Source organism: Siphateles boraxobius, unplaced genomic scaffold (assembly GCF_051911475.1).
Source record: "Siphateles boraxobius isolate OS27281-9 unplaced genomic scaffold, OSU_SipBor_1 20, whole genome shotgun sequence".
Taxonomy (NCBI): Eukaryota; Metazoa; Chordata; class Actinopteri; order Cypriniformes; family Leuciscidae; genus Siphateles; species Siphateles boraxobius.
This window is the reverse complement of record NW_027508811.1, coordinates 6,421,745-6,447,473: the sequence shown is the minus strand read 5'-3', so window position 1 is coordinate 6,447,473 and position 25,729 is coordinate 6,421,745. Positions and strand designations below refer to the sequence as shown.

Genomic DNA, 25,729 nt, shown 5'->3' with positions numbered 1-25,729 from the left:
GTGTCAGATCCGCGTCATGCCTTAAAGTGACAGCAGCCTAATAAACCTGCTGCTGTTTGTCATTAATGTTAACCAATGAACAAAATACAGGGGAAAATTAATCCCTTATTAAAGCTACAAAAGTTATTCAGTCGACTGAATAACTTTTGTAGCTTTAATAAGGATTAGTCTATATTTAATTTATGCAGTGAAGGCTGTGCAGTGCATGAGAATTACATTTTTTACTCTTTAGACCAACCGAAAATCTGAAAGCATCGTTTACAAGGTTACATGGGTCAAAAACAACAAAAACAATAACTTTTTTTGTGTAGTTTAGCAGGGTGGGTAAAAAACTGAACTGGCCCGCCTGGTTGTTTCTACAGTATTTTGGAGAATCAGTGTGAAAGTATTACAATACAAAAATATATTATAAACTTTAATTTTAGGTGCAATTAGGTGTCTGAAAAAAAGTGCAGTAAATTAGTCGACTGACAGCACAAAAATATATAAATAGAACACGCTCTCTTCTCAGTTTCACAAACCCTTTCCATCAGAATCCGACAGCCCGTTTACCAGATGAGAGATAATATGGTTGGTTACAGCCAATTATACATTTTTTTCTGCCAGTATCACCTATTTTTGCAGCTGTGATACATAAGATCAATGCATTGTGTTACACGAATTAAGATTTATTACCATTCTAAATCATAATGAAATGAAACAGAATTGCCAGAAAAGTCACGTCTTAGGGATATATCTTTAATGATGGACAAAAATATATGCATTTATCTTCAAAAAGACTATGAACGCATGCAAAACAGGCACTATTGATTTTTAAAACACAGAGGTCCATGCATCTGTAATGTTTCAGAGTTTCCCATGCTAATCTCCAATATCACTGGCTGTAAATGAAAACTCCATATAAGTTTGACAAGATCAGGCACTTTATATATGCATAAAGCATTACAGACATGCATTAAAAAGGAGTTTGGGTTTTTTAATGTCATGAGGAGAGTGTTCGGATTGTCAGAAAAAGATTTTCTTGGACATGCATAAGTGCCTGTGCTGTGCATACAGACTATTTTTGGTAAGTAGGATTGGTCTCTTTTCATGCAATTACAATGAATGGGGATCGGAGCTTTCAAGCTTCAAAACGGATTCACAAGCACCATAAAAATAGTCCGTTTGACTTGGGCACTATTCTTCAGGTCTTCTCAAACCAAACAATAACTTTGTGTGAGGAACAGGCTGAAATCTATTCAATGATAATCTACTGTGGTCTGTTAAGCATTTGAGATCAGATCATTTAATCACTGATTCAGATGAACCCGAGAACCAGATCAGTTCATTCAAATGAATCAATTGAAGCAGATTGAGTGAAATGATTCATTCGCTGATCATATTCGCGCATAAACATGCAGAGTAGAGCAAAGTCGGATGTCAACTTTTTCAAAGAAATAAAATTAGTCTTTTTGAAGCCTGACCGCACCAGTCCTCAAAAAGAGTTAAATTCAACTTTTGTGTTCCACAGAAGAATGATATAAACTTTGGAACGCCATGAGGGTGAGTAAACAATGACAGAAATTTAATTTTTTGGTGAACTTTAAGCATAGTCAAGTCATTTGGTGATATTGCTTATTCTGGATAACTTGCACACCCCTTTTAATAACAATATAAAATTATCCCAACTTTCATCAGAACACTGTCCAGAACAATAAATGATATCATATTTTTATGTAAAATGTAATAAAAAGAAACCGCTTCAGTGTCATCAGTTGGAAAAAGAAATGAACGAAAGTGCAGTTTTCACTCATTTGGCCTTTCAAAACCTCATCAAAATAACCACCAACTGTGTTCTGGTGTGAACTTGAGGCTTAAAATCATCTGAAGGAAGGCATTTAATCATTTCAAATCAATCCTCCATTCATTAAATCACTAGGTGACAATCCCTGTGGCTCAGGCAATAATGCATTTTGATTGGTTGCTGCTGGGGGGTTGAAGAGAGTAGTTGGTATATAACGCTGTGACGTCATTTCCTGGTTACCAGATAAAGAGCTGTATAAAGTACTCTCGGGGAGAAGAGTGGTGTGGCGTGGGTGTTTCTTTGTGCTTCCAAGATTTTCGTAATTACATGCCTTATCTTTGTTTGATACTATTAAAAGCGGTTTGATCATTCCCATTTTTTGTGGGTATATTTGGCCTTGGTCGTCTCCTCCTTCCCAAAGGAATATCCAGCTGAAATAAGAGTGATTACATGTCTATCTCTCTCCTCTAAGCATCCAGTAGTGTATGCCAGCGGCAGACCTGTTGGTTTCCGCTCTCCTTCATGTCCTGCCAGTGAAGAAGTTCCTCCTCACCGCTGCTGTTCTGGCCCAGGGCCACCCAGCCAATCATCTCCTTGCGTTTCATATTCCGCCGATTGTAAATGGAAACCATTAATGTGACGTCGGACAGTTGGAACAGCGCCACCTGGAAGACAAACGTCTCCTTGAAGACCGGATTTGGCTGACTGCGTCGGATGGATGTCTTACAGCGGGATATCTCCTGTCCCATAGAGTTCAACAAAGTGAGCTTACCAAACGTATCTGAAAGAGAAAGACAGGTCACCGTTACAGCCCTGCCCCTGTTTTCTTAATTTCTTTTTATTTTGGTGAGAATTCTAGGTCTAACTCCTCCTTGGAGGGCGGGATTGCCCTAATGAAGATCATCTGCACCTGTGGCAACCTATTTAAGGAGCTCCTGGATTTGTCTAGCTCGATCTCATTTTTGTTTTATGACTTTGTTTGAAGAGTGGGTTCTTGGGTTTGTGTTCCCATATGATTTCCACAACTCCACAAACCTCATTTCCAACTGTTTATTGATTTGATGTGTTGATATTTACTATTATTACCTCATGTTTTGAACCTAGACATTATTAGTTTACCTTTAAATGAAATTATATTTTCTATATTGAAACACATTTTGTGAATTGTCCTCTAAGTTATATCTTTGAGCTGGGTTGTAACAGTCACTAAATCTCTACTAAATGATTATGTTTTTAAAAATTTTCATTACTACATCAAACTTTGTGTGATTTATTTCATCTAAACCGTTTTGAGCCTCAATGATCGTAATTTTTGTTATTAGATAGCAATGATCTATAAATTGTGTTATTTTGGACATTAAAAGCTTTAATGTCTATTTATGTCTATGTAATTGTGGAATTTTTTATTTAATTAAATAAATTTGTAATTAATTTATTCTACCATTCAAAAGTTTGGGACCATACGTTTTCTTTTCCTTTTCTTGAAAGGTATTAATACTTTTATTCAGCAAGGACACAATAAATGGAGTCAAAAGTGACGTTAAAAAAGTTTATTTTTTATTTTTTTTACTTTCCATTCATATTCCTGAAATCACGGTTTCCACAAAAATATTAAGCAGCACAACTGTTAGACAACATTGATAGTAAGAAATGTTCCTTGAGCACTAAATCAGCATATTAGAATGATTTCTGAAGGATCATGCAGTGTTGGGAGTGACGCATGAACACGTAATCAGATTACTTTTTTCCAAGTACTGTAACTAATAAAGTAATGCATTACTTTTAAATTATATCTGAGTAACTTTTTAAATAAGTAACGCAAGTTTTCCCATTTATAGACACCTCTTCTGTCTCCATGTTGATAGAAATTGGGATTAGGTACAGAGGCGTTGTGTGCGCAGTATCTAGACTAAATGTGACCATGCATTTACTCATCCCACTTGCACAAAAAACAGATTTAGTGTTAGTATAGTAAGGGAGTAACGCAATATTGTAATGCATTACTTTTAAAAGTAACTTTCCAACACTGGGATCATGTGACACTGAAAACTGGCGTAATGGGTGCTGAAAATTCAGCTTAACCATCACAGAAATACATTTTTAATATTAAAAATAACTTTTAATATAAAAAGTTTTGTAATTGTAATAATATCTCACAATATTACTGTTTTTATTGTATTTTTGATCAAATAAAATCAGGTTAGGTAAAGATAAGAGACTTCTTAACAGACATAAAAATGTTTTGAACGGTAGAATAGGTTGGTACAGTAACAAATATTGTTTTATTTTGACCCTTGGTTTTAGAGCTATTCACACCGCACAGACAAACACCAATAAACACGTCTGTTTTGTCAGATCAGTGTATTACCCCTGTTGGCGCTTGTTTTCATCTCACTGACCATGTTCAATCAGTGTTTGTTGGTGTCTGTTGGGGCAGTGTGAACATGACAGTTATTTTTCATACAATTTTAAATCAACTGCCAACTTGTTTGTTGGTGTTTGTTGGCGTTTGTCTGTGTGGTGTGAATCGGCCTTTAGGATGATGACTAACACAAAACTGTGACTCAGCATGATAACAGAAAACAGAATGTGTCTGTCTGTGTGGTTTTCTCCAGTGGTAACTCATCGACTTGATGCGAGAGGTATGTGAAAAGTTCTGGGGCTCTGTGATTGATTAAATGTCATGTTCACCCAGGAGCATCATTGCGAGATGTGACTGTAATAGATTAAGATTCATACAAACAGCATGAACTCTAAAAGCCTGATGTTTGACCCACAACACGTGTGAGGATGATGCATTCAAAATGTGCATCTACAAATGTGTGTTCTAGCAGCTCATTCGTTTAGAAAGGATTTATTGTAGTACATTTACTCTGAATCAATATCAGACGGCTTTACAAAAGGTTATTTGCCCAAGAGTCACTCCTGATGGTTTAATGATGCCTGTGAATGTGTTTCTGAGCCTGTTAGTGTGAGTGGGACGGTGTGTTTACCTGGAGGTCTGTTGAGGGCGAAATTTCGGAAGTGGCTGCCTTTAATGATCTCCACAGACAGGCGTCCTGTGGTGGCGTTATACGATAAACCCAGCAGTAGTTCTGGATTTCCACCGTGAGACACAGACTGACTGGAGGAAGCACTGTCACTCTGTGCGCTGAAAGACGCCTGGGAGTCTATTGTCTGCGGGGAGGGAGATGTGTTAAACATGTAAAGTGTAGTTAAAGAGTTTTCCAACACATGAAGACACTGTAAAATTGTGCAAATATCCTCTCCGAACACTTTTGGCCACTAATGTACAACCCCAGTTCAAGAGAAGTTAGGACATTTGGTAAAATACAATAAAATCAAGTATCTGTGATTCGTTCATTCTCTTTAACTGACAAAAGTACAAAGAAAAGATTTACAATGTTTTTCACTGGCCATGTTGATTGTATTTTGATGGCTGCAACACACTCCAAAAAAGTTGTGACAGTGACATGTTTAGCACTGTCTCACATCACCTTTCCTTTTAATTACACTTTAATTTAATTAATCATGTGGGAGTTGAGGATACTAATTGTTGCAGTTTTGCAAGTGGAATTTTTGCCCAATCTCGCCAGATGCAAGACCGCTGCTCAACAGTCTGTGGTCGTCGTAGTCGGATTCTTCTTTTTATGATAGGCTGTACATTTTCAATTAGAGACAGACTTGGACTGCATGGGTGTTTCAATTGCAGATTTGCGCCAAACTTTTGCGATTTTTTCCATTTCCATTAACCAATGTTATGCGAGTAAAACTTCATTTATTCCTCTCGCGATAAGTCATTCCAAAAATCATGGCAAAATGCGTTGATAGGTTTATGTATATCCCAGCAACTGCACTGGCCATTATTATTAATCGAAGGAGATGCATGTTATCCAAGCATTAATGGCAAGAAAAGACCCTTATACTTGAGAGCGGCACATATGAGGTGTTTCTCCCTCATATCTGCTTCGAGGTCTTGATTGTGGCATTTCTTTGAGGTTTAGAATCCAGTATTCTTTTGTCTTTTCTGAATTTAATGAAGGACTCTGTATCGTATTCTGTCCAACACATACCCCGTCATCTACGTCAAGTGACCTGTAAATGCGCAAAAACTGTTTCCATTGCAGTTTTGCAAAATATTTATTTTTAGAATTGCCTGAAAAACCACCTCATGCGAGCGTAAAAACTTGTTTGCGATAAATGGGAGTTTTTGCGTATTTGACGCGTTTCCAAAATACGCAAAGGGCGTATTTTCAATTTGCAGAATTTTAAGGGTAATGGAGACGCGGTATGAAACCACACTGTTGTAGTATATGCAGAATGAGGCCTTGGCATTGTCTTGCTTCCCAGGAAAGATGTTGGGAATGTCTCTGTACAATCTCAAAATCCACCTCCACATCCATAGTACCTTCACACTGAAATTTGGCACAATGTGATGAGCCATGACCTATCTTTGCTTGCAAAGACTGAGATGCTCCTTTTATACCCAATCACAATACCCTCACCTATTACCTCGCCATAGTTTACATCAGGAAATACTGTCAGAGTACACTGTTATATTGACAACATGACTAAGCATTTTGACCATCTTGTTCGTGAACAATGACTTCTCATTCTGATCGCCCTGATATGTTCATTGAGAGATGAACTAGTGATTTTTACAAAGTTACAGGCTTTTGCAGGTAAACAGTTATGTGGTGCTATTTGCATGAATTGTTTTAAGAAATGCACCTACTATACTGGTTTGCAAATGTACTAAAATGTTGCAAATGTGGTTTGAAAAATGTACCAAAGCGACTACACATTTTGTATACTGAATGTATACAAACCGGCCCAACCACACCAGTGGAGTATTATCATAGCAATTTACACACCTTGAGATTACAGCGTGGCTCCAGCAGCAGCGTGATCTCGAACCTGCCTGTGTGTTGCAGCCTGCTCAGTCTGTACATGGCCTCTCCCATCATCCTCTCCCGGTTCATCTTCCCCAGCGCGTACAGGCGGAACCGCAGCGCAGACGATCCCAAATCCCCTGGCTCTAGATGCGAAAACCGGAAAGTCTCCTCGAACCTGGGCAAGGAGCCTTTCTGCACGGCCGTCTTGTGCCTCTGCCGTTTCCCAGGTAACAGCACCACGTGCACCTGCCAGGAGTCCATGCCACTCCGAGCCTTGTCTGGAATGCCTTGGGCCAATATCACGGTGACCAGGAGTCGGTGGGTTTCAGCCCGGTAGTCGAGGGCAATTATGAGGTCACCACATATTGAGATGTGTCCACGAGGAGAAGAGCTCAAAGCGTGGGATGGAGATTGTTCATGCTGTTAGAGAGTAGAAAAACAAACATACTCAATGCATATATAAACAAACGGATCTAAACACACACCTCATACACAACCTCCCACTCTTACACCTCTATTAACTAAATGAGAAAGATTTCACTGTGAAAACCTAACACATGAACACGAGGTGTTTCCAATGGCTATGAGAGCTATAGAGCAGATGACTCATGAATATTCATTAGAATTTAGTTCTCATAACTGTGAAGAGTTCTGTGGAGAGAGATTTAGAGGATCTAATTATAAATGTAAACGTTAAAACATAGACATTAAATTATGTATAAATCTAAATCTCTTCAAATGTTTAAAAGTTTGGGGCTGGTAAAATTTTTGTTTTGTTTTTGAAAGAAGTCTCATGCTCTCCACGGCTACATTTATTTGATCCAAAATACAGTAAAAACCATAATATTGTGAAATTACAATTTTAAAATATATTTTTTTTCTATTTTAATATATTTAATTCTGTAATGTAACTTATTCCTGTAATGGTAAAGCTGAATTTTCAGCATCATTACTCCAGTCTTCAGTGTCACATGATTCTTCAGAAATCATTCTAATATGCTGATTTGCTGCTCAAGAAACATTTATTATTATTATAAATGTTGAAGGCAGCTGTGCTGTTAAAACTAATATGTTTGTGGAAACCGTGATGCATTTTTTCAGGATTCTTTGATAAATAGAAAGTAAAAATTTAAAATTTATTTAAAATAGAAATCTTTTAAACAAATACAAATGTCTCTTCTGACCAATTTAATGGATCCTTGCTGAATAAAAGTATTAATTACTTAAAAACAAACAAACAATCATTGTACTGACCAGCAGTGTATGTAGGAAGTGTAAAAAGTATAAGCACACACACCTCAGGGCTCCATGTAGAGAAACTATCCGTAGCCCCACTGTTGTCATAGCCATGGTTGTCAACTGCCAGGCTCCTTTGTGGGGTTTGCCGCCCCATGCTGCTCGGGCGACTGCCCTCATACCTGGGTAGATCCTCCAGACCATCCCCTGTGTCCTGCGAGCCCATAGAAATCTGCTCCGCTATCAGAGAAAGGGGGTCTGTGGGGGTTTGGCCCTCAGGAAGAGGGCTCTGCGATAAGGGGTCTCTCGGCTCAGACCCAAAGCGTCGCCTGGATGAGAGGGGATCTTGAAAACTCTGAACACTGTTTCTCTCAGCTTCTACATGGAGAGGGAGAAAAAAACCGGGACATAATTATTTCATATGCCTAAACTAATGTGTGGTCGGCTAATATTTAATAAGGTCCCATTAGTTACTGTTAGTGAATGCATTACAGGGATAGTTCACTCAAAAATATAAATGTAGTAATTTACTCACCCTCATGTTGTTCCAAATCTATGGATGCTTGTTCCTGCCACAGAATAAAAAAGTCAATTCTGACTTTCTCACAATTGTGAGTTATAAAGTCAGAATTGCGTGATATAAAAGTCGCAATTACACATTTTATTACCCCTCAGAATCTGACTTTATAACTTGCAATTGTGACTTTATAGCACACAATTCTGACATTACAACTCGCAATTGCAAAAGGTCAGAACTTCGAGATGTAAACTCACAATTGTGAAAAAGTCAAACAATTTTTTACATTTATTCCGTGACGGAAACAAGGTTCCATTCAAACCGGTTAGCCATTGATCTTTTCTATACTATGGAAGTCAATGGCTACTACTAACATTCAAAAAAAAAAAAAAACTCATGTTCAACAGAGAAAGAAACAGAGGTTTGGAACAACATGAGGCTGAGTAAATTGACCATTTTTTTTGGGTGAACCATCCCTTTAACTAACATTATCTAAAAATGACCAATACATATGCTACAGTATTTATTAATCTTCATTAACAATAATAAAAATACAGCTGTTAGTTCATATAAGCTCAGGTCCATTAAATAATATTAACATGAATACTGTATTAGTAAATGTTGAAATTAATATGAAACAACTGCTGAATAAGTTTTTTTTATTGTTAGTTCATCTTAACAAATGGAACCTTGTAGTATAGTGTGTCACAGTAGATGGCTAAATAAAAAATAAAAAAATAAAAACACACGTCAAAAGAGATACTCGGAACGTCTTTTAATCTGATAATAAACAACCACATCCACATTGATGTTAAACATGGGAGTCTAAACAATCCAAGAAAAAGAACTGACAGGAACTGAGGACTTAAGTACAAGGGCAAACAAAGGCGATAACGAGAAAATTAACAAGGGACAGGTGAATAGGATAAATAAATGAAACGCATGGGAAAACTGGGTCAAAGGAAAACAGCCAAACAGAAACTGAACAAAACAGAACATAACCCTGACAATGTCATGAAACAGAAGTATTCTCACAGGTAAAGTGATCAACAGGTTTATTTGCAGAAGTATGGGATCACAACGATGGAAGCAGGTGAGAAACTGAAGGATATAGAGTTCAGGATGGATATCTGGATGAGTAACGGTCTTATCTGTTGCAGGTTCTGAACTGGAGATCGAGAAGCAGATGACTGAAGACAAATCGTTCTGGTAGGTATCGTACAGGAAAGTGTTCTTTGAGGGAACGACGAGACCAGACAATGGTGAACTGCAGTGGGAAGAGTTATATAGTGCTGGATGATGATCAGTGGAGATTGGTGACAGGTGACAGCGATCTCTGTGATTGGGAAGTGCATGCAGGAGGATGATGGGAAATGTAGTGAGGAGATGGTGACTACCTAGTGACCGTGACAAAGTGCTACTGAAAATTGTATTGTTTTATCTCAGATGTTTCCCCTAAAATTCCTTGTCATAAATAAAAATACAAATAATGTAGGTAGTCCAGATAATTTAGTCGTAGGAGAACTTAAAATGTTATTTAATTTTTTAGCGAAACAACTGAGATATTGATGAGACCTCATTTGTACATTTTAATTCCAATGGGTGAGTCCAATATATGGAGGGCTATATTTAGCAGTACTTTTGATAGAGAGCTAATGACACAATTAACAGCTCCAGCTCTCACACACTCTCTCTCACTCTCTCTCTCTCTCTCTCTCTCTCTCTCTCTCTCTCACACACACACACACAACACACACACGCACACACTTCCCTGAACGTTTAGCAAATGAAATTTTATTGACACTCTGACAGGCATAATTGCAGGACAAGCTCATTTGACCAATCAGACTCCCGGAGCAGATGATAATGATAGTAATTTACGGCTTTAAGTGCTTGTCCTACGTGAATTTCACTAAATGGAATCTGTTTCAGGGTACAAACTGTTCTACTCCACAGCAGCGAACAATTAACTGCAGCAGACTTTGTTACCATGCCAACCGGAAAGACGCTTTTCCATAGCAACTGATTCTGTGATGACCATTCTGAGAAATAAAGCTCCATACAGCAAGAATTCAATAGACACAAACAGCCGACTGGAAGCTGTTTAAGTTGTGATGTGTCACATTATAACGTACAGTCAGTCAGAGATTAGAGATGTTGACTGAGCATTAGGGAGATTAACTGTGATGTGACAAGAGTCACATTTATAAATATCTATAAGAGACCTTCTGAAACATAGGATAGCTTTATTCCACAAACCACTGGTCAGCACAGTGACACTACAGTACACATTTCTGTTCAATTGGAAAAATAATTTTGCTTTACCACAGTGTTACTTTAGTATTATTTATACACTATTATAGTATTTATTCATATTTTGAATTAGCTTTTATTTTTATTTTTTCAGTTTTCATTCAAATTTTAGTTCAAGTTAATCATTTTGTTATGTGCTTTTGTAATGTTTTATCGATTTTATAAATTTTTATTTCAGTCTTAGCTTTAGTCATTTAGTTGCCAAGACAACATTTCAAAATTAAAAAAATTGCTCTTAATAGTTTTAATATTAGTTAACAATACTGGATTACCATAAAGTTTATTCATTAGATTTTTACTGACAATGTCAAAGGATAGTTTAATGCTTAAAACAATTCTGCAGATGGATATGAGCCAAGGTCTGATTTTTTTAAAAGCTAGTATTTAAGCAGCTAGTAAATTACAACTTTTTTTCAGAACTGAATTTGGTTAATAAATGAATTGAATTTCTTAAATGCATTTCACTGTCCTACATTTTCAAAACATGGCTCAGCACTCAATTTATCAGCACGTCAAGGAGTTGCTTCAATGGATAGTGAAATATTAACACATATATGGCTGTCATCCATATCTGCATGCGAGTCAAGCATAACTACGCTATGCATATTTAGGGGTCCAAGCACTGATGGTGCTGGAACCCTATTGTGTTTCTACTGATTTTTCTTCTTCTTCCTTCTTATTTTTCTGCCCTAAATGTGTATAGGCTTCAGAGACCAAAAAATCATAGCAACCCCAAAGTTGGCAGGATGGTCCCAATCGTACACCACTACGCAGGTGCACAGACACACAGCCGTCCGACACTAGGGGGCGCTATAAAAAGGCAGTTTGCATTTTGGATCACAACTATAGAACTAAAACTAGTTGTTAAACAGTTTAGGCGAAACTGTTTTTTTTTTTTTTTTTTTTTTTTTTTTTTTTACATGTGTCTGATATGACCCATTATGACTATCTTGTGTGTTGTGCAAACTTATAAAAACTTTGTACGCAATAAAGCAAAACTTTTATGATGCTTGGGAAGCTAACAGCAAACTCTATTCAGCCATTTCAACAGAAAGATGAAGGCTGTGATATTAATGTTGCACAGGATAAGGAATATTTTAAGCCTAATCTTTTTCTATCAGTTTCCATCCCTTTGAATATGCATTGATCTAGTTAATTTGCATAACAATGGCACACTGACAGTAAAATGTAATGCTGTCCTTTTAAAATTATGTCTTTTTCATGATAATATATTGTAAAATTTCCATAAAGACATTTATTGTTGTGACTGTCAAACCCAGACTCGTCCATCGGATTGCCAGATAGAGAAGTGTGATTCGTCACTCCAGAGAATACGTCTCCACTGCTCTAGAGTCCAGTGCTTTACACCACTGCATCCGACGCTTTGCGTTGCACTTGTTGATGTAAGGCTTGGATGCAGCTGCTCGGCCATGGAAACCCATTCCATGAAGCTCTCTACACACTCTTCTTGAGCTAATCTGAAGGCAACATGAAGTTTGGAGGTCTGTAACTATTGACTCTGCAGTAAGTTGGCGACTTCTGCGCACTGTGAGCCTCAGCATGTGCTGACCCCGCTTTGTGATTTTACGTGGCCTACCACTTCATGGCTGAGTTGCTGTTGTTCCCAATTGCTTCCACTTTGTTATAATACCACTTAGTTGACTGTGGAATATTTAGTTGTGAGGAAATTTCACAAATGGACTTATTGCACAGGTGGCAACCTATCCCGGTACCACGCTTGAATTCACTGAGCTCCTGAGAGCGACCCATTCTTTCACAAATGTTTGTAGAAGCAGTCGGCATGCCTATGTGCTTGATTTTATATGGCAGTGATTGAAACACCTGAATTCAATGATTTGTAGGGGTGCACGAATACTTTTGGCAATATAGTGTATTATGATCAAACCCGAACTTTCAGTAAAGATTCAAGATGGACCAAATGGATTATATTATACATTTCAATTAGATCGCTAATCATCCACATGGGCCAGTAGTGCTTGGACCCCAGTGATTGCCGCTTGTGGCTATATTTATATATAAATTTATGAGAAAACAAGAGAATGTAGGTACGTACCTTCACAGTCAGACAGCTCTGTGCTTCCTTCTTCCTGGTCAGACAGCAGACGTTTAAATTTGTGATGTGGCCCTGGTGCGCTCTGGGTGTTGAGCTCCGTGACCCCTGAACGGAAGCTTTGTGAGCGGGAAACGGAGATCTCAAACTGCTTTGCTAACTCATCATCACTGTCTGATAAACTGGAAATCTCATCGTCATCGCCGTAACTATTCACTGCAAACACACACACACACATGGACAGGGACAGAAGGGACAAACAAAGAAACAAAAAAGAGACAAAAAATTAGACAAAGATCAATGGAGAGAAAACGTATGATCTTCCAGTTTAGCTACAGGCAGATTTTGCAGCCATAATTCTAAGGTAATTCTATGTGGTTGGTGGGGTGTTCTGTGTCATTACTGTGCCAGGTTACCTACATTCTTCAAAATATCTTATTTTGTGTTCAGCAAAGGAAGGAAATTCATACAGGTTTGAAACAACTTGAGGGTGAGGGAATTATAACAGAATTTTCATTTTGAAGAGAACTATTCCTTTATATCGTTATCAATAGTGAGCACAGGGCATCAACTATTTGGCTTAAACACAGCTCAGGTTGTTGCTAAGTAGCCTAAATCAAAAGAGTTCATCCTTAAGACATTCTGATCCCTAGAAATGGCTCCAGTCCCTTGTTCAATGCAAGTCTATGGTTTGTTTGTTTTTTGGAGAAAATCAATGGTTGGATTGCTTAGAAAAGTTAACCTCTTCTAAACACAATCTTTAACCACCACCACCAAATTTTGGGGTCGTTTTGATGAGTCTCTTATGCTCACCAAGGCTGCATTTATTTAATCAAAAATACAGTAAAACAGTAATAATGTGACATATTATAATATAAAATAACTGTTTTTTGTTTTAATGTTTTATAAAATGTAATTTAAGCTGAATTTTCAGCATCAATACTCCAGTCTTTGGTGTCACATGATCCTTCAGAGATCAGTCTAATATGATGATTTGCTACTCAAGAAACATTTATTATTATTATTATTATTATACAGTTATGCTGCTTAATATTTTTTTGTACATTTTTCAGAATTATTTGATGAATAGACAATTCCAAAGAACATCATTTATTTAAACAGAATATTTTGTTACACTAAAAATAATTTGACAGTCCCTTTTGATCAATTTAATGCATTCTTACTGAATAAAAGTGTTAATTTCTTTCCAAAAACAATATCGTGATCCCAAACTTTTGAATGGTAGTGATGCCTGCCTTAGCAAGCACCTTTAAAAAATGAAAACCGAATTAAGAAAAAAACAAAAAACTTTACTTTATATAATGATACAGGAAACTTTGACCACAATAACTATTTGTCTATTCCATTCTATTCTACTCCATTGACAAATTTAAATTGAATTGAGTGTGTAAACAAGCACGTCTACCATATGCACCTAATCACAGAGAGTGGCCAATTAGTGTCTTTGAGTCTCTTTTTTTCTCTCTCTCACCCATTATAGTTCCACATCCATTCATTTCACTGCATTTCGCCACATCATTCACTCACACACACATCAAATTAGGCCAATGAGCAGCATAGGAGGTTGCCATGGTTACCGGTCCCTCATGCTGAAGTGTTTTCCTTGCTGTACATTCTGTACAACATAAATTATACCTTCTGTATCTGTGGTTCCAAACAGAAGAGCTCAAAAAATGCTGCTGCAAAGAGCTCTTCGAAACAATCTGGCTTTTTATATGAAACTATATAAATACCTCTCTGATTCAATAAAACATGCACTAAACTGCTAAATTTCAGTGATTAATGTTAATAAAGTTAATGTATTATGAACAAATATGAATTAACAATAAAGAACAGAATAAATATGAATTTCATATGCATTTCATATTTCTTCAAAAAAAGAAAAAAAAGAAAAGGTTTTCGGTTTGCAATTTAAAAGTGGATATTGGTGAAGCAAAACCATCTTTACAGATTTTTTTTTTTTAAACGAATATAATGCTGCAAGTTCATCTACATTAGCATCAGACTGTCCATCTTTCCTTCGATGTATTCCATTACAGTTTATTTCAATATCTATAGGACACATTTCTCAACACTTAGGTCGCTTTTTCAAAACTCTTCACACAGTGAGCACAACATCAGCCTATGAACTGAAAATGATTTAACGTTGCTTTGGCACAAATGCATTCAATGACTACATCTTTCAAGTGCCACGAATGCATTTCTCACTTTTTTTATATTTTATTTTTTAAACACCACCTAAACTCTATATATCTACAGGCCAATTTGCACGTTTACATGTTCTTTTCAAAATTGTTCAACTAACGTTCAAAAGCTAACATAATACAAAATTGAATAGGACAGAAATTTGCTAAATTTCTACAGTAATACCTAATCGAAATATATTATGAATCTTAAAAATGAAATACTATTAAAACAATTAGACGCAGCTGAACACCACAGATGTTAGTCTTTCAATTGTATTACCATCTAATACAATAATTTTGTACTGTAATGTTAACATAGACTATGTAACATACAGTATATATTTTTTTACAAAAGCAAACGTATATTGCTGCCTGTTGTTTGTGTTTTTAAGCTCATTCTTTTATGAGTAACAAAGTGAGTTGCTGGGTGAAACCTTTGCTAATGTTTTGGCAGAATGAGTTGATTTAAGACATTTTGGTAGACAAGTGTTTTGGTAGTCAAAATCTAGTTTTAGTGCATTTCGAATGTGAAATGAACTGCTGTGCCGAGCTGATAGTTAGTTAGGAGAACAGTTTGAAGAAAAATTGACAGTTTGAAGAAAGTATTGAGAAATGTGTCCTAGCGATTGTAAAAAAAACAAAAAAAACATGGCAACAACTGCAAATCTACCCGTTTATTGATAGGTGACAGACACGCTTTAATTTTTTATTCCTAGAAATTTCCAAATCTTTCCAAGTCAGCCCCATTGATATATTTCTATCCAACCCCTTAAAGACAAATGAAACGACTTTCCTACATTTACTGTTTAACTTTTTTTCAAAATGTAAACAAGATATTTTTCAGAATGTTCAAGATGAACCAGTGCTGTTTCTGTATAGATTAGACTATGTATGATTAAATGTGTGTGTGTGTGTGTGTGTGTGTGTGTGTGTGTGTGTGTGTGTGTGTGTGTGTGTGTGTGTGTGTTGTGTGTGTGTTTGAGGGATTGAGGGAGTGAACATGGCGTGTGTATTTGATATGTGTGTACAGTGTATTCATGTGTAAATATAATGACTGTTTGTTTTGAGAGGGTGTTCTCAGTTTACTGACTATATTAAATATCCAGAAAGATCAAACACACACACACACACACACACACGCGCGCACGCACACACACACACACACACACACACACACACACACACACACACACACACACACACACAAAAATATTACAAAATTTGCCAAATGTTATATAACAGAGAACTGGAGCCCTGGCTGATTTCCGATCAATTATATTTGTATAGTACAGTTTCACGAAAAAACACTTAAAAGCAGCTTTACAGAAAATCAACTTATTTTGCAATGTGGAAGTACGCTATTTATACGCTATATAAAAATAATGATGACCACTAATAAATCATTGATAATAATCCATAAAATATAAAAGACCGTTTTGATTTCATGGTGACTTTACCACTAGAGGTACACTGTAAAAAATATATGATCAATAAGTTATGACAAGACAACATGTTTTTGACCATCCAAGTTGATTGTACTCAAAAATTTAAGGCAGCAACATTTTTTTCAGTGTAAATAACTAGAAAAATAACAAAGTGCAGTAAACAGTAAAACTACTTTTGCTACAATCACTGTTTTTATGATTACAAGAATACATTTAAATAATATATGATAAATACCAATTTGCAATATCAAGCAGTATAACAGACTGGTTTTGTACAGCTAAAATACCCGGAGCCAGATGACAACAGAAGCCTTGTACATTCAAGTTACAAATGGCTATGTCCGCTCCTATGTTAAAAATAATGGAATGAGCAAGCCAAAAGTTACTCTAGCAAGGAGGAAAAACTATTTAAAAAACAACTAAATAACACTAAAATTATCAAGAGGTAACAAAGACAGTGGTAACAACAACTTATACAGTAAGCATGTCACCCATTTGTGACAAGAACAGAACTACAAGTGATGTCTAAACTAACACGGACAGCAGACGCAACAAAAAATGGACCAAGAAGACGGACCAATCCACTCGAACACCTGTTAGCCCACATCTTACCAGCATCAGAGCAGCGTGACGCCTGCAGACTCCTGCTCTCCAGCTCATCTGTCTGTTCGCTGATGGGAGTCAGACGGTCCATCGAGGGGGCATATTCAAACCTGTCGCCCTGACCTCGCAACACCAGCGTTTCTTGTGGATCCATGGAGGACACATCCACTCCAGATCCATGAACAAGCCTCAAGTTCTGCTCCACTTCTGAACTCTCATCTGTCACTGAGACCTCAGAGTCAACGGCTTGGTTTTGGCCGAGGCGGCGGAAGCCGTTGGAGAAAGCGTCTGAGATCTGAGCGAGCCATGAAGAGAACGCTGGGATTCCTGCCTGAGGAATGTCTGCCATTCCATCAGATTTCAAAGTGTTTTCCACAATGATCTGAACGCTTTCAACAGCAGCTCAAAAGTAGGCCTATTTTCAGATGCACAGAAGACCCAGTGAATTCCCTCATGTTGTTACTGTTTTAAAAACAAAATCAATACAAAACATATTCACTTAAAGAACATCTTTACTTCTATAGTGCAACTAACAATCACCATTTGCGTATCCATAATTCTGGAAGAAACCAATAATACAAACTTATTTTTAATGGAAAATAACCAATAGTTGGGTGATTTTAAAACTCTTTTTAGACTATTTTGTCTAAATAATAATAAAAAAAAACACAAAACTAAAATATTTTATTTTAAATGCTACAAGTGAATTAAGGCAGCACAATTATAATGTACAGTTTCAAAAATGGATTGTCATTTTGAGATTTGCCAAAGATAATATTTATTTTAAATAGGTCTATTAAATAATATTAACAGATACAAGATATTATTATAATAATGTATTAGTACATGTTGAAATAAAAATTAACTAAGTTTAATAAATGCTATTTTAATACTTCTATTTGAAGTATTTTTCATTTTTAGTTCATTTGAACTAACTTAGTTAACAAATGAAATTTTGCTTAACTTTTTAAGTTACAATAAGTTAACTTATTGTAAAGTGTTACCAGCTTAGCTTTGAGTGAGAGTTAGATGATGGCAAAGGTAATTTAAATGTAAAAAAATATGGAAAGCTAGCATGCACAAAAAAATCTGAAATTTCAGCCAATAACTGATATGGTAGTGATATATTGTGCATCCCTAGTACAAACACTTACCAGAATGGCTTCCTCAAAAAAACAATCAATTACTCCATTTCGAGCTCCTGCACCTCAGCAACTTTCTACATATAACAAACCTTCAGTCAAACCAGTTCAGCGGCACCTGAGCGCATTGCGTTTATCTAGACTCGGGACACCTCGCACGAGACTGACTGAATATTTACTAAGGGAGCTGCTTTTGAAATAGCATGGCAGAACTTCCTCCAACACCCAGCTGATATACTGACCGTATGTGTGTGTGTGTGTGTATACACGTTTGTGAGGGCCAAATGGAACCATAATATACTTATATACTATATATAAAATATAACAACCAACTGGTGAGGACATTTTACTGGTACTCACTAGTTAAAAAGGCTTATAATTCGGCCTAAACTTGTTTTTATTTAAATCTAGTGTTTTGCACTTGTTTGTGTGATGGGTAGGTTTGGGGGTAAGGCAGGGGTTGGGTTAGGCCATAGAAAATATCATTACCCTGATATAAAATCAATGGAAGTCAATGCAATGTCCTCACTAATATAGTTAAACAAACATTTGTGTGTGTGTATGACCAAAAGGTGCAGAGTTTAATTGTATATATAACATGTTTTGCAGGAGAAAGGGACAACCCATAGAGCACACAGAGATGTGCGTGGTTCAGTGAATATATTATGCAGATAATATGCCTGTCTGCCATTGGTCATCAAACAGACATCCCCACCCCAGACTATTATTTTCATGTAGGATAGTAGAAAGAATTTAAACAATGAAACTTTGTTAAAGTCACCATGAAATTAAAATTAAAGTATTTATCAAAAATAGTTTAACCGTCCACATCATTATTTATTTTTTTAAATCATGTGCCCTGATAATCTTTAATCAAAATAACTTCCCCTCCCTCTGGCAGCGACTCTTCTCTTCTCTGATGACACGTTTACTGACGCAAGGGTCACTCACATGAGATCGACCAATAGCAAACCAACCATCCTAGGATGAGCATTTCACTCAGCTATATTTCACGATAGGGAAGAAAAGACTATGGCAACTTCTGTTTCACGCGAGTTTGAGTTCACCTTTCACAAAATAGAGCGAAGGAGTCCGCAAAAAAGTTTGTCTGAACAATATTACTCACCCAGTCCTTGGTGAATCCCAGCACGGTCTCTTCGTTTGCGCCGGCTGTACTGCTCGAGGCAGGGCAGACCTCCAACACGAGCGAAACAAAGCTTCTTATTGATGAAGAGGAAGAGTATGGCCAGCAAGACGACAAAGATGCCCACAGCTGACAGGAAGCCCACCGCCTCAGGAGTGACTGGTGAGGGAGTAGACAAACAGACACACTGATCAGAATTATATTTTCTATCCCCTAAACCAAACCTTTATGCATCTTAAAATGTTCTTTTCTTATTTAGCTATTTATTTAAATTGTTTGCTCTTGGGTCGTGATGTACCAATGTTACAATCCCTGTCTTGCTTCCCCTGTTTATTCCCAAGTGTTTCCTGTATTCTTTCTCAGGTCTTTTCCTTTCATGGCTGTTTGTTGGTGTCTTTTTATTCTTATTTCTGCTGTTCCTAGATGTTGTACTTAGTGCTGTCAAATCGATTAATCATGATTAATCGCGATTAATCGCATCTAACATAATTTTTTTGTTTACATAATATATGTGTGTGTATGTTTTATATATATATATATATATATATATATATATATATATATATGTCTGTGTCTATACGGTGTTAGATGCAATTAATTGTGTGATTAATCCCGATTAATCGATTTGACGGCACTAGTTCTACTCCTTGTGTTTTTGGTTGTTTTCATGAGTAATGATTCCTACTCTCCTGCATCTTTAAAGTTCACCAAACGTTACAACCAATAGGTGCCACTGGCCATGCATGTTAAATTAATTTTCCCACTCAAATTATTATTAATAAAACTGATTTAAAGATAAATAAAATATAGACATTTTCAAAGTGGTCTTAAAGCAGAGGCCTTCCTAGATGAGATTTCCCTTCTAATTAAAAGGGGTTACAAACGTATTACATCCGCTAGGGATAAAAGGTAATAAATAAAAGTAAAGGCTTACCATCACATTCTAAATTAAACAAAAGATCAAGAGACAAATGCACCTTTATACATTTAAAACCTTTTTGATTCTTTAGTTGTTGTTTTTCCATAAATCCCTTAATGTAAAGGGAAGAGCTGTCTGACTCATTGTAAATTATTACAGCACTGTCCAAATTGTTCAGCATTGACATCATAGATTAAATTTGTCATTGATGTTTTTCAGGGAACTGATCTCTGATCGGAAAAGACAGCGAGAAAGCATGGCCTCATATTCGGCAAAGGTGTTTTTAAGTGAACACTTCAAGTGTAAAATGGACCATTAAGTTGCATATGAGTGAATATTTCACTGAGTCTGAGACGGCAGGCTCTCCTGAGTGAGTGTGTGTTGACTGAAAGGCTGAAGCTGAACACTATTATACTAAACCATCTATTATACTGATCCATCTGATCTGCACCTACACACACACACACACACACAGCCGGTTACACAGTCACAGTTGTCGCTGCAAAGAACACAACAACCACTCACACAGACGAGTGTGAAAAAAACAGAAGCAGATTGGAATATCGTCATAAAAACAAGAAAGAGAAAAAACAACATTCCACTCATTATATAGAAAAGAGCAGCATGAACATTCTTCATAACATCATCTTTCGTGTTTTTACAGGAGAAAGTCGGTCATACAGTTTTGGAACCACATAAGGATGAATAAAGTATTCTGGTCATTTTTGGATGAACTATTCAAGCGAGCTTACATGCGCTTCTGAATTCTGCTGTGAATTTCATCTCCAAACACTTGACCGTGCTGTCTGCACTCTTCTACATGTGCAAGCAAGAACACACTGACCTTGTGAGCACATTGACACACACCCACATGGACCTCTGTACTGCATGAGCAGGATGGTTTCCTTGGAAACAGCTCAAGCATTCTGTGAGGAGTCATTTGAGCATGGCTTTGTTCACATAAACACAGACGGTTTCATGTTGCCATGGATTTTCTGTTCTTGGGTGCACAGAGTTCATTTGAGCTCTAAATATAATTATCATCCAAGAAATGTGAAATGTTTTTTCACAGTGTGTGAACTGTGAAAATGGAAATCGCCATAAAGTTCTTGTCATACCTGAAAATAGTAAAACATCTCCATCTAGTGGCTATTTTTATGAACTGCATCCTGTAACTGCTAGAACCAGTTATAGTCTTCTAAGCAGTTACAGGATACAGTTCATAAAAATCCACACGTTGAAAGGCAAAAAAATATATATTATTATTTATATGTGTAATTAATAGATTTACCATTAGATAAAGACAATAAAATGCACACACATTCCACATCTAATTTCTGATAAGATGGAAGAAAAAGAACATTTTTGAACGTTATGCTTAACAAAGCCTTCGTTCAAAACGCAGAAAAGTTTGGAAGCTAACATTAAGCGCTTGCCTTTAGTTAATTGGTACAGGATGCTGTCTCTCTCCATTTTCCCAGGAAACTTCCTATCGGGCTCTAACACCCTTCCTGACAGCTGAAAACTGAAGTGTTCTCCTCATAAAACTCTAAACATGAATGCAAACTATTTTATTTCTTATAGACCCAAAAATCTAAATTCCCCTAAAGATTAGTTTACCCCGAGAGAAACAAAGTTTGCAAGTACAGAAAAAACATGCCTCACAACTCTTCAGTTCACAGGCCAAGCCTTTCAAGAGTTCACTTATCTTACCCTTATTGGCATATTGTTTTCCTTTTTAAAAAAACGAAGCCTACAAAATGTTGTTAAATTTATGCTGGGGATAAAGTCTTGTCTTACAACATTCTGCTTTTCAAGTATATGTTTTAGTTTTACAGGAAAACAGACTCAAATATATATAGATATTAAAGATTAAAAAAAATCTTAATTGGTATCTTTATCTATATTTGTAGATAGATCTTTGTTATTATACAACATTCTGCTTTTCAAGTAGGCTAAATGCATTCGTTTTACAGGAAAACAGACACAAATATATATATTTTTAAAAATCTTAATCGATCTTTGTGTCGGTTTTCCTGTAAAACTAATACATTTACTTGAAAAGCAGAATGTTGTAAGATAAGACTTGTATGCACTGTATATATATACATGTATTCTATTTCTATACATACTTATACATATTCTATTTCAAATAAATTGTTCCGATGAACTTCCCATTCAACAAAAAATCCAGAAAAACGGTCATAATAATAATAAATATTTCTTGAGCATCAAACAAGCACATTATTAGCATAAAGCAAAGTTTCTTTAATGGCAAAGATGGTTTCATAAAGAATTTTCAACATCCATGTAACATTTCCATTTCACAAAAGGTTCTTTATACTAGAAAAATGATCTTTTGAAAAACAAAAACAAAAATCTTCAGACTAAGAAAAACATGGATCTTTTAAGAACGGTTCACTGAAAGGTTCTTTGGGACACCAAAAATAGTTCTATGGCATCGCTCAGAAAATCCTGTTTTGAATCCTTAATTTTTAATGATTTCTGATCATGTGACACTGAAGACTGAAGTAATGATGCAGGAAATTCAGCTTTGCCATCATCGCAAGAATGTTACATTTTAAAATATATTAAAACAGAAAACAGTTATTTTATATTGTAATAAGATTCACAATATAACTGTATTTTGACTTTTTTTCCTGTTATTTTGATCAAATAAATGCAGCTTGTTGAGACTTTTAAAAACATGAGAAATCTTACAAACCCCAAACTTTTGAATGGTAGTCTAATTGCTGAATTATGACGTAATTCCCCCCCAAAAGCACATGTAAACCAATTCCATGAATAAGTAGTACCCATAACGGGGCACAAAGCTCACTCACAAGCATTCATTTACAAATACAAGTTCTTTTAAAAACTTCCAGAGCCTGAATCACAGATGCGTCAGAAAGTTGGTCACTGAGACACTAAGAAGATTCAAAATTCTCACTCATCCACCAGGTCACTGTAGAATATGTGTTGGATATTTTATCCTGGAGTGTGTACTTTTAAAGATGTGGGAAGGGTCTCTTTCTAATGTCATCACCCTAAAACACACATAATAAAACCCTTAAAAGTATTTATCTCCACCAGAATGTCTGACATTTTGAGATGAATGCCTTTCAGTCTCCTCCTTCAAAACACACACACACCACCTGAGATCATAAAACCACTCAGTTTCTCACGGTCACACTCAGAGGTGGGGAAGCGACGGGTAAATGAGAATGAATCACTCAACACATTAAGGAGGGTTGGATGAACCTCACACACACCAGCACTTGTTTTGCAGACCAAATTAAAAGCTGATTAAAGGCGTGTGATTACACATTTTTCATGAGAAACAAGAAAATATACAATTTCTTAGTGATAGGTTAAAAAATATTGATTTTTGTAATTTAAGTGTTTGTATACAAATCAGTTCATTTTAATCTTCAATATTACAGTTATGTACTGAATTTCTGTAGTTTACACCATTAGTTGAGATAATTCGTTTTTGTTTTTTTTTTGCTTGAGAAAATGTGCTGTACTGTACCTGATATTTTATTATGTATCCAAATTAATCTATTCGGCATCAAATCAAAATCGTGAATCAAAATCAAATTGTGAAATTTGTGTCATCTATACTCATTTTTCTTTGACTGTCCAAATAAATGGGGCATTTCGCAGAAATAGTGTAAATTATGTCTTCAAATATTTGTCCAAGAAAACAATGGCAATATTCTCAGCACTATGGGGCGAAATATGATCTAAAATAATAAACAAAAGTAACATTCTTAAACATATCGGAATTTAAATTCATTTTAGGCTATGGCTTTTCAGCCAAATGTTGAAAGTAAAAGTTGGGAAAAGGTAATTTTTTGTTTTGACCAATAGAAGATGAAACTTTAAATATAAATTAAATAAAAATTTGCAATGCATGACAACCTGCCCTGACCCGATTATAAATAATACCCTTTTACTGAAAACACAGTTCAACCTTTCAGTTAAAATCCACCATCATTATATACACTGAAAATTTCACAAGTAATTCCAAAAGAAACGCAAAGTAAATCATTTAAACATGACATTATGAAGTTACTCCAGTAATCTTAGTTTTATTTACAACTTTGAAAAAAAAATGTTTTACAGTGTAGTTGATGACTCTTGTGTGAATGTATGCAAGTGAGGATTTAATTTATTGTGTGCGCTTGTTTAGCCAAAAGCTATTATAACATTATAATGATATGAAAATTTTAGTTTGGTGAGCAGAATACTCTTGTGAAATTTTCCCCATGTGTGGCCGAGGTCATCCCTTCTGCAAAATAAGCTGCTGCATATCATTATAGATGCCTTTAATGATTTATTAACCGAACTATTGAGTACTTTGGTCGTGCATTTCCCTTTGGAGATCTAAAACAAAGTTGATTTGGAGCATGAAGGAAGGCCTTTCAGCAAGGCCAAAAATAAACCTTTTCTGAAGGTTTATGAATATATAAAGAAGGCTGCACTGTATGCCATATGACACCGATATGTGATTCTTCAATTGGAGATATTTGACTATGTAAAAATTGTTTATCAATTTAAATTCTGACAGGTTCAGTAACGCCTCATAAACCTACATCTAAACAGTAAAAATCTTAAAATGTATTCTATTTCTTCAAAGTTCAAGCCAATCAGTTGTTTGAAAAACTAGATTTTCTAAATTATTGGTGTGATGATAATGACAGTAATGAATTGGGGACAGTGATTTGTTAAAAGCAATCCAACCCTCTTAAAAATAAAATTAAAAATAGAGATTTTTTTAAGCATCCAATATAATGTGTGCTTTAAAAATACAATTACTAAAAAAAAACATGTAAACCATTAACGTAGCCTATTTAAAATTAAACAAGCACAAGAAGCAGGTGAGGAAAGAAACAGCAACACTACCAAAAGCCAGAACATGAAGTATATAAAACATCGCATGAAATTATCCACGCGTGTTTATAATCGTCTGAATGACATGTCAGTTGTTATAATGTCAAGGAGAGGAGATGAACCCGACCCTATATGATATGATATGAATGATGATAATGATGCTGGGGCAATTCATCGCTCAGCCCTGCTGCAGCAAAATCAGCCAATGAGCTTCAATAAACAAACTGATATACAGTGTACGACGATATTTGATAAGAAATGAATTCACATCGTTTCAAGCCACGCGATACTTACTATCTGATGCCATGGTCGCGTTGCAATGATCCCGCGGCGTCAATCACCCGCCCTGTCGATCAATATCGATCGATATATCTTCATAAGTATAAGCACCGGGGAATCAAAGAGTTTTGGCGAAGACAACCTGTCCGACTGCACGTATCACCCCGTCCCTAATAAACCTGCTGGTGACGGCGGAGAAGCCCACCGGGACTCACTCGCTGCTTCGCGGGCGAGAAGAGAACGCATACGGGCACGCGGGCATCCGGACGAGAACGCGCA

The 25,729-nt window shown here is 36.2% G+C and overlaps 1 protein-coding gene and 1 long non-coding RNA gene across 3 annotated transcripts; one reads left to right on the top strand and one right to left on the bottom strand.

The window, feature by feature from the left end:
• Window positions 1–717: 717 nt before the first annotated feature.
• syt16 (synaptotagmin XVI) lies at window positions 718–25,726 on the bottom strand. 2 transcript variants are annotated; one of them, XM_077236439.1, is made up of 7 exons: window positions 25,466–25,726; window positions 19,339–19,515; window positions 12,819–13,031; window positions 7,976–8,292; window positions 6,658–7,098; window positions 4,777–4,960; window positions 718–2,564 (listed from the first exon to the last, which is right to left on the bottom strand). In XM_077236439.1, the coding sequence occupies exons 1-7, from the start codon at window positions 25,476–25,478 to the stop codon at window positions 2,251–2,253; spliced, it is 1,659 nt and encodes a 552-aa protein (XP_077092554.1). In that variant the 5' UTR covers window positions 25,479–25,726; the 3' UTR covers window positions 718–2,250. The 2 variants fall into 2 exon arrangements, with proteins under 2 accessions (XP_077092554.1, XP_077092553.1); XM_077236438.1 differs by lacking the exons at window positions 19,339–19,515; window positions 25,466–25,726 and adding an exon at window positions 17,080–17,526.
• LOC143744790 (uncharacterized) lies at window positions 19,400–21,033 on the top strand. The gene is made up of 3 exons (XR_013205916.1): window positions 19,400–19,518; window positions 20,495–20,552; window positions 20,940–21,033. It is a non-coding gene; the product is annotated as an uncharacterized LOC143744790 (long non-coding RNA).
• Window positions 25,727–25,729: the final 3 nt, after the last annotated feature.

What these genes read in the sequence shown, in the direction of transcription:
- syt16 (XM_077236438.1), bottom strand. Translation starts at nt 17,419, where the DNA reads ATGGCAGACATTCCTCAGGCAGGAATCCCAGCGTTCTCTTCATGGCTC. An exon ending in GTCACGCTGCTCTGATGCTG is followed by an intron (nt 13,032 to 17,079) that starts GTAAGATGTGGG and finishes GTGTGTTTGCAG; the next exon opens with TGAATAGTTACGGCGATGAC. An exon ending in CGCCCTCAACAGACCTCCAG is followed by an intron (nt 2,565 to 4,776) that starts GTAAACACACCG and finishes TTTCTCTTTCAG; the next exon opens with ATACGTTTGGTAAGCTCACT.